Genomic DNA, 13482 nt, shown 5'->3' on the forward strand with positions numbered 1-13482 from the left:
TCCAAAAATCTTAGAAAAATTTATAGTTCAGCAAGTTGCTTTCTGAAAAGCAGTATGAAACCAATTATATTTCATGACCTTTAAAAAACACTTCTAATGAAAGTATTAAAATGTTCATGTACCTACTGAGGAATGAAATAGTCTATTTAATCCCAATAGGGGTTTTTTGTTGTTTTTTTTTTTAATATTAGCATCGCAATTAATGTCTGACACACTAGTTATCCATTAGAAAAAGATCATATAGTGAAAGTACTATGTTTAACATAACATTAAATACTTTAATCAAATTATATCACAATTATTGACTGCTGAAACAGCAGAAACAAATAATTGTCATATGTTAGGAAAAATATAGAGCAACCTAGAAATATGTTAAATATGTGAAAAGTGGCTCTATATTTTGTTTTTCTATTCTGTTCAGCAGTGGCCACATAATGTTGCAATATTTGCGAACCATCAGCCATTTGATAGAAATGATAGAAAAGGATAATGACCTGGCTATGTGAATTTGCAACAGATTGAAATTTTAATGGTATGACCTTCAATTATGAAGGCTGATTTTTCTTCTTTTTTTTTATTAATGCAGGAATCAGGACACCTGGAATGTCTTTGAGGTCTGTGTGAATTTAGGTAACTATTATAAAGTAACTTTCCCCCTGTTTCAGTGCAGCATATATGCCATGAAATCAGCAGATATATTGTGTTCTGTAGTAAAAGAAGTTTAGTCTTGACTTCTTTCAAATTCTCCTTGCCTGGAATAGCGGGTAAGCAACGAATCATCATTTTCTCTTGTGCCCTGGCTGTGCAGTGAAGAAAAGTTCGTTTCCAACGCCTGCTGGTTTTGGATTGCACAGGCAACAGACAGAGTCCTGTGCCAGGGAGGGATCCCGGCTCATGATCCCAGGACTCCTCCACTCCCAGGTGAAGTGACATTGGAACAGCAGTGCCACCACAGCAGGGAGCACTGGAAACGTCCACCTGGAAGCACACATTGGGAGGAAGCAGAAGCGAGTCCGCACATACCCGCCGTGGAGAGGGGTCTCATTTTAAGGGAGGAAAGCTTTGAGAACCACATCCTACTTCCAAAGCCTTCACTGGGGAAAAAAATCAGTTCCTTGCCCCAAATTTGATTTAATGAGGCCCAAGCCCTGAGCTCTGTCAGGGTGGGACCACTCTAAACATGCTTATAGCTCAGTTCTGTGTATGTAACTTCAGAAAGGAAACCTCCTGGGCTGTGTAGAAGCTAAATTATAAACTCTGTGAAGTACAAGTTATCTCTTCATCGCGCGTTTGGCTCCTGATCCATACGTTGGATCTGAATCTACAACTACGCATATGATAATACTTCACAGGTTGCCTCAACAGGAAGAAGCCAGTGCAATGACACGACCAAATGACTTGTGTGCAGAACACACTGAGTATTAGCAAGGTCGTTGGTATGAACAGGTGCGTGGTTTATCAGCTCAGTCTTCGAAGGTAAACTTTGCTGTGGCATCCCCCATAGCTCTTCTGGGAGCTCTTCCCACCCTCCAGCTCCCTCACGGCAAGTGCGGCAGTGCTGGGAACACTACGAGAGTCAGCGTTCCTCCGGATGGGAGTCAGGTTAGGCCACACAGTGTGGATGCAACATTTTAATTTGTTTTTATTATTTTGAGACTGGCAGTTCACAGAAGCAGCCTGCTGATCTCTACAAAGCGCAGATCAGCAGTGAAATCAGTCCAAAGTTTAACAGCTTCCAGGGCCAGTCTGTCACACCCTATCCATGGAAACACACTCCCAGCCTGGCTACCCACATTTCAGCCTGGCTTCGAGTCCCCTCCCGTGTGGCCGTGTCCCATTTGTACCTTTGATTCTCCTGCCCCAACTTCCCCACAGTCCTCCTACCCCCTCTCCCTCACCCCTCCTCTCCCGCCATGGCAGCGCGCTCCCCTTGCTCCGACTCCCCTCAGCTCTCCTGAGGAGAGCCCCAGGCCTCGATGCGGTTCCCCCTTCAGCAGAGCCTGAGGCGGGGCGGGAAGCAGCGGCGGACTCCCCCTGCCCGGCGGGCAGCCTCCCCCGGGGGCAGGCCGGGCCGGGCCGCCTGTCCGCCCACCGTGCGGCTCCGTTCCCGGCTTTGTTGTGCTCGCCGCCCGGGCTCACGGGCGAGGGGGCGGGGAAGCGGAGGGAAGGGAAGCGGGGAAGGCGGCCGCGTCTCCTCCTCCTCGGCCCTGCTCATGGCGACGCTGGGCACATCCGGGCTTCTCCTCCTCCTCCTCCTCCTCCTCCTCCTCCTCCTCCGGCGGCCGCCGCTGCTGCCCTGAGCGCCCAGCCCGACTCCATTAGCGCCTCCCCTCCCCCCGTCTCCCTTCCCGGACCCAGAGGCAGGGGGAGCCCCGGGCAAGGCAGCGCCGAGCCCGCGGAGCGGCCGGGGACATGTCCAACCAAGGGGCCCGGCGGAACGGGCCCGTCAAGCTGCGACTGACAGGTGAGGCTGAGCGGGGCAGGCTCCGCCGGGGCCTGGCGGGGCTGGTGGGGCGCCGGCCGGGCAGGGGGGAGGAAGGACGGGAGGGAGGAAGCGAAGAGCAGCGGGGACTCCGGGGGTGCGGAACCCGGCCTCCCCGTGGGAGCGGGGCGAGGAGAGCCCAGCTGGAGGGGCGGGAGCGGGCTCCCTCCATGTGTCTTTGAGGTTGAACCTGGGGCCGGAGGAGTCCCTCAGGCCTCGGGAGGGAAGGAGACGGTGAGGTCTTCCCTCCCCTCGCCTCCCTGCCCCGCCGCCGGCTCCGCGCCTCCGGAACAACGCGTCGGTGCGGGCTCGGGCTGGGCCGGGCCGGGCCGGGCCCCCTCAGCCCCGGGGGCGCCGAGCGAGGGGCAGCCGGAGCGGCCGGTGCCAACCTCGGGTACCGGCTCCTCTTCCTCCGCACCCCGACGGGTGTTCGCCCCTTCGTCTCCGCGGCGTAAACTCGAGAGAAACTGTCACACTCTTTGTTTTGGTCTCTTTGTTTGTTGTTGTGTTTTTGTTTTGTTTTTTAACCCGACTTCCTCAGTGAAGGTTGTGCACAGTTCGTCTGGTAACGTGCCGTGTGCTGCCCTCTTTCAGAACACCACTTGATCTCTAATATTTTAAAATATCGTAAAAACTGTTCACCTGCGTGCTGGGAAAGAAAATAAGTTGTTCTGCAATACTTAAAAGTATGTTCTTTTCCGCATAAGAACGCGAGTAAATAGGTTTAGAGAAAATATCTTCGAAGTTCTGCTAGAACTTTCTTGGAGAAAAAATATTATTACAGGAGACTTTAAAAGAAAAGAGCTAGTTCAAAGTATTATAAGTCCCTCAGCAGATAAAGGGTATTTTGTATTCTAAAGTGTCAGTGTGTGAAGGTAAGCGGTTAGAAAACAATAGATAACACTGTAAACACTCTTCTCTGCCTATAGTGTATTTAACTGGCTTGCAAAACAAATGTGTTTAAAAAATACTAAAAGAGTTGATATATTTACTTTAGGTGCATGTGAAATATTTCCAGTTTTAATGCCTGATAAAGAGAGGTGCTTTCATACCTATTTTTCAAAGTATGTTATTTTTATAGGGAAAATAAAAGGTATCCGCATATGTTCTGCTTTGGAAATATGTGGACTAAATTTGTAATCTAGTTTTCATGGAGATTTGTGAGTGTCCATATATTACACTTAGAAATAAAACTCTTAAAATAAGCATAGCTGGGACTGATGCATGGAACAGTGCTGCCTTGTTTTTACAGAGTGTTTTGTAGCTTTCTCTTCAGGTTATTGCTTTACTGATGCAGTGCTTTAATACTCTTTTTCCTGAGCAGCGAGTGCTCAGACTTGCTTATCTTTGAAACATTAAAAATGGTCTGTAGCCTTGTGTAAAAGCGTGGAAAGTGCTGTTCAGGGCGTTTCCCCTTTCACCTTTGGATTTGGTGTTGTATTTTGTTTCATATTTATTTTATTTTAGTTAAGGTTTAAGCATATAATAAAATCGTGTCTGTGACAATGTGAGTATGTTATGGGGAGTGTGAGTAAGAAATAGGCAGTAGTTTTGCATACTGAGTTTTAGTTGTGTGGTCAGCCCCTAAAGAAGCAGGTTCAATCTTAAGGAACGTTTCTGAGGGCTTTTTTGTTATGTTTTAGGAAAGAAATATGCAGAGCACAGGACGCTGTGAAATAGTCTTTCTAGGGACTATTGCAGGGTTTGCAGCTCTTGCAGTCGCTGAGTACCTGTTCTGTTACTTGGAAGCTTGTATGAAACATCAGCTTATTTCTCGAGTTAAAAATGCTTGAGGTACTTCATGCTTTTGCTACTTGTGAGTTGTTTCACATAAGGTCATCTGTTGTGAGGAAGCTTTGCATCTTTAAGAAAAACATTGAATTTTATTAATTCAGCTGACATATTGTCAGTTCTTGCCTAGGAATAGTTTTAAGTGTTCTGTGTGGTTTTGATTACCCTTTTTGATTGGAAAAGCAGTTTGAGGGCTCTTGAATTCTAAAACTGTTTGGAATTAAAAGAATCTGTATATCCAGTGTTTTTAAAAGTTTATTCTTGAACTGACAAATGCTATTTAATCTTAATTTTCTTTGGCTGTATGAAACTAACAGTCTTCTGTTTTGGCTTGAGTATTTATAGGATTAATTCTGCAATCACTGTATAACGCTTATCTTTTCTGTTCATTATCTCTAAATTAGATGGTATAGATTAAAAAATGTGTTTCAAGAACTGGATTCAATTAGCAGTTTTTCAGGACATAAACATTAAAGGTTTAGATGGAAAACATTGTTTTGACTGACTGGATAAATGACAGGGTAATGTTTGATGTGAGTCCAAGAACTGATCTGGAGCTAGTGCCCAACTTCTCAGTCCATCTTGAGGAGCCAAATAAAATATTTAACCTAGGCCTCATTTTGCAAAAAAGGTTGATTCTTTGTTGGGACCTTAAGAAAGTTCTGAGAAATGTTTGGCATACCTTTAAACTAAGTGTTTAACAGTTTATTTAGGTCTGGGTTCCATAACAGAGAAAAACCACAGTGGTGGCATACTTCTAGTAAGTTTTTATTTGGTTTACAGTGCATCTGTGTTATACGTTTCTTACAAAAGGTTATTCTTTTGCTTCTAGGTTTAGTAGTCTGTTGCAAATATCACTTGAATCAGTAGTAATATGTCTGTCAATGCATTTTGCGCAGTCCTGAGCTAGAAAATCGCTAGATAATTGATAAAATCCAAAGGTTATGCCTTCTGATGATACGTCACTTCTAGTATGAGATGTAAGTGCTGGTTCTGATTAAAATATAGGCAATGTAATTTAAGTTAGCTGAAGTCTAGAATTGCACTGGTCTTCTCCAGAATTTATCTTAGCAGCTTGTATAATTATCCAAGGAAGCCGTAATGTAAGGACAGTTCCTTCAACTCTTGACACTTTAACCACCATTTTATCTAGTCCTACCCTGAGCACATCTGAGTTCTGCAAAAGCTGCAAGTGCAGTCATCCCCTTCCATTCTTACTGTGATTTTTATCAGTGTTGTGTTGAATTTCTGGATTTGTAAATATACTATACTCTGAGGAAGAATGTACTATTATTTCTTCCACCCTCTGTGTTGAATTGCATTGATCTCATATTCTTCAAATAAATTAAGAAATTACCATTGCTTTCAGTTGCTTGGTAAATATTTTATGACCTAATCTGTGAATTATCTAATATTAAAATAGTTACATTTGACTGCTTTCACTTACGATGTTGATGACAGTTACCTGAATGAAGTCCGTAGGGCTGTTTTTATCAAGCAGAAAGACATATTCTACAATCGGTATGAAGTCTGAAAAACTACACAGGTACTAGAATACATGGAGTTGAGTAAAGGTTACTGCATGAATTTATTTAGTCTGCTACAGCTAGCATTTGTGTCAAAATAGTTAACAGGTGAAGCTACTTTGATAGCCATAAACCCCAGTTACACTGTATTGTAAAAGGTGGTAATAAATGTCCCATGGATAAAATTAGAATGAGCTTGAAGAGTTTTGTTGGTAAAGAATCAGAGGTAGGCCTGAAGAGTTGTTATATCTGGTTTTCCTCCTCCTTACTGTAAGCTTTCAGGTTTCCTGGCAGGGTTTGCTAATTAGGGAAACAGAAGCACTGATCTTGTTGTAGAAAATGGACAGCATCTCGGCTTCTGTCCTGCTCTCTCTTGTTGATTTTACTGTCTATTCATTCCTTACAGTGCAAAGGTGGTACTGTACTCTAAGATTATAGTATTGAAGGCAGAAAGTGCTACTTTTTTTTTATCGGTTCATAGAAACTCTTGTGATGCTAATAATATTTCTCAAAGATATTTATTGTTTAAAAAAAGCCAGAATATTCTTTAGTTTTGCAAAATAATGTGGAATCTCCAAACCCGTTTTTTGCAGTGGATAAATCTAACAGTTAAATTAATACTGTCAAAACCAGTGGTTAACATAAATCCTAAGTTCTCATTAGTGCTGTTTGAAGCAGGACTCACGTTTGTGGACAGCAGAGCCTGGTTTTGGGAACAGCATTACTGATGGGTTGATTGATAAAGTAGCTACTTATATTTTTAAGTAGCAAGGCTATGGTTTCATAGTTGACTTAAATGTTACTGCAATTTTAGGTCAGTTTAAAATCTGAGTGCTGGTTGGTTTTTTTCTTTGTAGTCCCTGGGTTTTCTGGGCCCTCTCTTGTGTCAACTCCACTGACTGCAGCTATATGACAAGCTGAAAGCTAATCCTACCAAGAAAAAAATAGTTTTTTGCACTGAAGGAGAGGGATACACTCAAGAAGCTGAAAAGAGGGCAGGACTGCCTCTTGTACCAGCAGCCTGTAGTTAGATAGCCTTTGGTCAACAATAAAACAATGGGTTTCCTTCATGTAAGGTGTATTTGACTTAATGACACATGACTTACTAAAAACTAGTACGTAAGAAATCGGAATCAATAAATTACATAGTAGGTGGATTAAACTGGTGCAGTCATAACAAAGTCAATAGGCACGTGTCTAATCAGATTTTATAGGGATTGGTGGATGCTTGTCCCTCGATATTTTCATCAAAATATGAAGTGTATCTATGTGTATATATGCTTTTTATATATACAGTATATACTTATTTATACGTGTATAAATTAGTTGTGGATCACACAGACATCAGAGAATTGTAATAAACAACCGAGCAGCTGTATGGAGCAGTCTCAACTGCTTGTTCCAATGGGATCAGTTTGTACAACAAAGTTTTATTCATCTGGGTATAAAAATGGATATCTGTGTTCAACGATACGTAATGGAGTATTGTGGCAAGGAAAACAAAGATCAAAAACTATTTGGGGGAGGAAATCATAGTACGAAAACAGTTCTATAGGAGCTCCAGTGAAAAGAGCAAAAAGGCCCAATATTCATCTTTGTAGAATCAGGAAAGCATCAAGTAGAAGCTAGTAGAGGATTTACGTGTGTAGGGAACACATGGGACATATGTTGAAGACATATGGGAAATCTGCAGACAGTCCTGATTTTAATGTTTAAAAAAATAAAGCTGTTGGGGGGGGGGGGGGGGGGATAAAATAGAAATCTTGGGGGTGGAAAAACAGTGAGTAATTTTTAGAGTTGTATTTTTCAGTTACATTTAAAGAGTTTAAGCTGTCCTTTAATGTCTGTCTGCGTAGCTGAACTTAGCTGAGTAACTCAACTAGTGGTGACAAATAATTTTCTTTTCTCTTTTTTTCTGTTAGTTAATCACACTGAAAATCTGATCAGGCCCCAGATGAAGACATTTTGTCTTTGTGTCCTTAAGGTGAATGGGTTGATCCCTAAAAGGAAGACAGCTTTTAATGTTTTGTTCTGCTTTATCTCACAGCCTTTGAAGTGTGTCCTTGCTTTGCCATCTTACTTAAAATGACATCTCACCATTGGGCCAGACCTTTCTTGCGGGTGTTTAAAAAAGGTGGATGATTTCTTTGGGTGTCTTCCCTCCTTTCATCACAATAATGAGATGGCCTGACTTCTGACTTGACTTAATGGCACGAGTACATTAGTATGCAGGCTATTACATGCATGCTTTAATGTATAAAATGACACATGCAATGCCTGAGATCATTCCAGTGACTTCTGAGAGGCTGGCAAAGATTAATCTCAATAATATGAGACAGTGCATAGAAAAGTAGCTACTGTGCTTGTCTGCTATTTGCAAAGCATGTTTCCTGTTTGGGAAAGAGGATCAAAATCTGGAGGGACACTTGTCAATAGCATATTCAAGGAAGCAAACTGTTGACTTTTTCTTGCTACTTAAACTTTAAATACTTTCAATGAAAGCATAGATAAGAATGCTTCTAGCTTTAAAGAAATCTTCATCTGTAGATAACAAAGCTCAGGACAAAACTGGCTAAGCATTATCAACTGAGTGTAAGTGGTGAGACTGATACAGAATGGAGAATAGACATGCTCAAGATCATAAAAAGGGTAAACCTGGTAAAGCTGGGATTTAAAGCCACTATCTTTTGACTTTCTGCCCATGGACATTGTTTGTCTTGAGTTTACATCCACAGAAAACATGGTTCTGTTTTGGGCCTTCTGAGACGATGCATTTGGGGTAATTTGGGTTCAGTTCTCTTTTATGTGCCATATTTGTGTTGCACTATCATGCTGCAGCTTCTTGGCGATTACTTTTTTTTCTTTTCCCCCCTACTTCGAAATAGGGTTCTTTGCTGTTCCTCAGGCAAATTAGACTAGGACAGATATCCCCCAAAGTGAGTAAAACGTATTGCTTAGATGAAGTGTTATTCACACTTTTAAAATTCTGAAAGTGAAAGAAAAAGTAGCAGTATGTGAGTTTATGTGGCTGCATCCTGTTGTTAATTTTCTGGAATGACTCTTGGCCTGTATGTATTTAACACAACTTAGAAGGATTGTTTTCTTGCAGAAAGGGAGAGTCACCCCAATCGTGGAGTGTAAACGGTCAATGCATCCTTTCTGTAATGAATTCATTTAAGTTGTTTCAAATACGCAGAGCATGTACAGACTATGTAATTTACAGGCCACAGTAAAAATATGTACCCAGATTCTACCATTCATGCTTAAATTAGCATATGTGATGCCATCTTGCCACAGATGTCAGAGTGACAATGCCATAGTAAAGCTTTCCAACCCCCAGCACCGTTTTTCGGGATGCGTGCATCCCTCTGCTCCGTCCCGGGCTGTCAGACACAGTGGGCTGAGGAGTATAACCAAGTTAAAATCAACCTTTTCCTCTCACCCCTCTTTTTCTTTTTAACTGAGTGTTGAGGACTGTTGTGGGTTGGTTTGTGTGTGTGAGTGGTGGCTGAAGTCAGGCAGGTGTCTGCAGAACAGCAGGCTGATTGTGGGACTGGGGGTGTATCTTGGTTGATCACATGAAATAGTTTTAAACAAGTGACATACACTTATTTTCATTCTGCCTTGACCCAGATTTTAATATTACTGATGGAGTTAAGTGGAGTCATAACTAACTATGCCTGTAATGATACTTCTTTTTAACGTACATATTTGATTTGGAGTTTATAGATAGGTAGATGCATACATAAACTCAATTATAGGTGCAGTTTTGCTTGTATTTAATTAAAGGTGGGAATCTGTAACACTAATACTAGATTCATATTCTGAAAACTTGAGCCAACTTGGTAATTTCTTTATAATACAAATAAAGACCACACTATGCACTTCTAAAACTGCATATGGTAAAATGCCTGCTTTTTGCATATTGTAGGATGTGAAGAAAGTAGATGGAGTGTACTCAATAAAAGTTTGCTGTTTCATTTTAGTAAAAGGTAGTCTACTACCTTTTGCAATTATTTTTCATGGGTAAATGTACTAAAATGAATCCTCTTTTATTCTTGGTGGAGGAGGAAAGATCTTATCTGTGTTAGAGTACTTATAAACACGTCTGGTTTAAAAAATTTAAAAAATAATCCTTAAATGTGTGTAAAAGAACTAAAGGTCTGGGTAAGATGCATAGAATTACATTCATGCTTAACTGCCTGGGATTAGAAATTCATAGCATTAATTGTGCCAGGTATTTAGGTGTCCTTATGACAAATAGTTCCTCAATTCAAATCTTAACAGAGATTTTTCACCTTTTATTGTTCCAAAATGATTATTTTATGATGTGTATAAATATTTCTTTTCAGAGAAAAAACTCTTGTCCACTGTTTTCCCTCAGGGGTTTATTAAAATAATGGTTTATAGATTGTATGCAGGAGTAAATGAGTAGTAGCATTGTGCCTAGGTGTAGTAATATTAAGGTATCCTTGTTTTCATTTAGCAGCAAAATAAGCCTGTCTTAATTTATGGTGATATCAGATGTGACATAAGAAACTTTATAAAGGTGGAGCTGGTGTGGGCAGGTGGTGTCATTCGGAGGCAGAAGGCATCATTTGTATAGGCTGAACAGGTCAGAGTGGGGTAGAAGTGCTGAAGAGCCAGCTGGAGCAGCAGAGCTGACGTGGGGACTGAAGGGACTCCACGTACACCAGGTTTTGCGTCACTTTATAGTGGAAGCGGGAAACAAAACACTGGTTCCTGTACTTGGGCTAAAACATACGGAAATCTCTCCCCTGCATTTGATGCTGCTGATTGCAATACTGCTTTTAGCCAAGTAGTAATGATTGCATTTTCAATGCGAAAATCTGAAGATACTGTGCGTTTCTCTCCCTCACACTAATATTTTGTGTCTCTTAAAACGTATGTATTAATACATGTGTCGCTAAGTAGTCCATTGAAGGACCTGGTCCTCACGTATGCTGAAGAGCACTTGCTCAGCATTACTCATTTCAAATTAAAAATTACTGGCTTCTTTAAGGCTGGGTTCACAGCGTATGACACATTAATTGACCAAACTTTAAAGAAAGGTATAATGCATGTTAAAGTGGTAATTTTCTAGGACTTTTATTTAGAGGATTCCAGTAGAAAGTTTAAAAATGTTTTATACTGCTATTGCGGAAGCTTCTTGGTAATTGAAGCCTGTGAACAACTGTAAAAATGTTAAGTATCATCTTTCGTAATTTCAAATGGGTTGTACGTGTGGTGTTTCTAAATGTCTAACTATCAGTTCTGGATGCTTGGTAAAGCACAAGGTGTTAGTGAACAATGTCTTCAAGTGTATATATCAGACATTACTGTAAGAAACTGTTGGTCAAGTTATGAATGTGTGGAATGGGGAAAAATTGCTGTTGACCTCTGTTCAAACTCATTAATGCCGCTGCACAGCGAAAATGCCTGTGTGTTCTTACAGAAGCAAACACTATCTGTAAATTTGAGATGCCATGCAATAATTCAGGTTTGCCTTAAAGAGCCGGATATGTGCTTTTAGTCAAAAAATTAAAGGGTTTAAATCTTTATGATCATACTAATGCGGGAGTGGGCAAGATTTATCCTGAGGTTGTGAAGTCATGTTACATTGCATCCCTTTTGTGAATATCTTTCACATTTGGGATTTCTGCTTAAGAACTGGGTCAAAGGATGATTTAAAATGTTGTTGGTTTCTGCTTTCTTCTGCAACAGGAAAGGAGAAGGCCTTGAAGGAAAAAGTGACATACAGTAACTTTCAGTAGTACAAGCATCATGCCTGGCTTGACAGAAAATAAAGTATTTGTGTAGCCTTCTCTCCCTTCCTTACGCTGTTCCTGCAGTTCATAATGTTCTCCCAATAGCTGTCTTACAAGGGGATGGTAAAAGGATCCTAAAACTTCTATATTCTTGTCTACAAGGACAATAAAGTCTTTGGTTCGTCTCCCTAACAGCAAGTGGTTGTTCTGCCTGGGGAGGTACTATATATTTACATTTATCTATAACTCACTTGCTTCTCTGGCCAAGAGATCATGAAGAAATTTCTACTCATTTGTGAAATCTGAATGTGGCATTGTGAATATGTGCCTCGGATTTCCTCATTACAATATTTATCATTTTTCCTGAAAGTTCCTTTCTTCTGGTGAATTGTTCATCCTGTAGAATAAGTCAGCTGTTTCCTGTGTATCAGCGTAATGTAACTTAATCTGTGCCGGGTAGTACTTTGGACCCACTCAAAAGCTTTATATTTTTTGGAATTTTATTGAGATTTAGAAACTTCACTGTCTACACGTAAGCAGTTCTTCACAGTGTGGTCCAGGACTGGAGATGCACTTGTTTTGTACCTAATCTGTGTCACTGTGATGGAGTAGCAATAAATAAAAAGAAAAATTGACCCTGGTCAGCCTGACCCTTCTGAGTGTTACATTCGCGCTTCAGCAGCACGGCGAGGAGGAGCACTGGTTCCTGCAGTTGCTTCTACTTCATCTAATTTGAACGCAATTTTGAATTGCTCTGTCTGTCTGAACATCTTGGCTTTTTATTCACTGTCGGTGGAATTTATAACTTTAGTTGAACTTGTAATACCAAGTTGGAGCTCATTACGCCAACTATGGTTGGTGCTTCCCGTTATAAGACACTCTTTTCAGTTGCTGTTAAGCAGCCTGCCAACGCTGACATTTTTTATGCTGAGTAGCTAAATCAGGCTGAGTTTATTTTGGGAAGATTCTCTTAAAATTCAACCAGTTTCAAGAAGGAGATTTTAATTGTCGAACATCTTTTAAACAGCCTTTATTCTTGGGCAGGGACACTATCAAACAGGGATATGATAATAGGCGGATGTCTCTATCAGCCAAGTAAGTAGTGGTGCATGGGTTTAACAAATGGCTGGGACAGGAGTTGATCTTGTCCTGTTATCGCTAAACTTGGCTGCGTGCTTCCAATGTGAAGAGAAGCGTTAACTCTAATGCAGAGGGTTCAAAAGTTGGATGAGGGTGAAGGAGGGAGGGACCTGGAGCGAGGAACTGTCTGGGACATCTGGGTGGGTGGTGGGGACTGATTTTGGCAGCACAAGGTGCTGGGATTCTTTGGTGCCCAGACTCTAGTGTTGTTGCAGTGGATGTGACATGGGGCCGCAGGGGCAGCCCGCATCCTCATGTTCCCAAACTTTTTAACACTTGGCTTTGTAACCCAGGAATGCTGTTACTGCGCATGCAATGTTATTGTTAGTGATTGGAGTGTATTACTTATAAGAAGTTGTCATCTTCTCAGAGGTGTTTTATAAGAACTTAAGATACGTAGCAAAAGCAAAGAATGGAAGTGGTTACAGTTGCATAAAGGACAGAAGTTTAAAAACAAACAGGAAAAAACACCCACCCCAGAATTTCTCCCATCTGTTCCTTTGCTCCACAAGTTCATCACATTTTCATCACTCATTCAATCAGAATTAAGGGCTGCCTTCTAAGTGGCCATGATTCATAATGTAATTCTAAGAAAAGCTTGTAGATAAGATCAAGATTATTCCTTACATGTAGAACAAAAAGAATTCTTCAGCTTTTAGCAAACTTGAGAAGTTTGTTTTTTTTTTTTTTTTAAAAATCCTTTATTCTAAGAAATGATGTGATGTCTTCGTCACTTCATTAATGCTAGTATTTTCTCGCTTTAAAAGGGTTGGAA

The 13482-nt window shown here is 41.0% G+C and overlaps 1 protein-coding gene across 1 annotated transcript in view; it reads left to right on the top strand.

The window, feature by feature from the left end:
- The first annotated feature begins 2189 nt into the window (after positions 1–2189).
- The window catches only part of SMURF2 (SMAD specific E3 ubiquitin protein ligase 2), a 66745-nt gene continuing 55452 nt past the window's right edge, over positions 2190–13482 (top strand). The window contains exon 1 of the mRNA XM_054221350.1: positions 2190–2464. Coding sequence (XP_054077325.1) covers positions 2413–2464 — 52 coding nt within the window. The 5' untranslated portion in view covers positions 2190–2412. The remainder of the gene's footprint in view (positions 2465–13482) is intronic.

The sequence above is a fragment of the Rissa tridactyla genome, chromosome 15, assembly GCF_028500815.1.
Source record: "Rissa tridactyla isolate bRisTri1 chromosome 15, bRisTri1.patW.cur.20221130, whole genome shotgun sequence".
Classification (NCBI taxonomy): domain Eukaryota; kingdom Metazoa; phylum Chordata; class Aves; order Charadriiformes; family Laridae; genus Rissa; species Rissa tridactyla.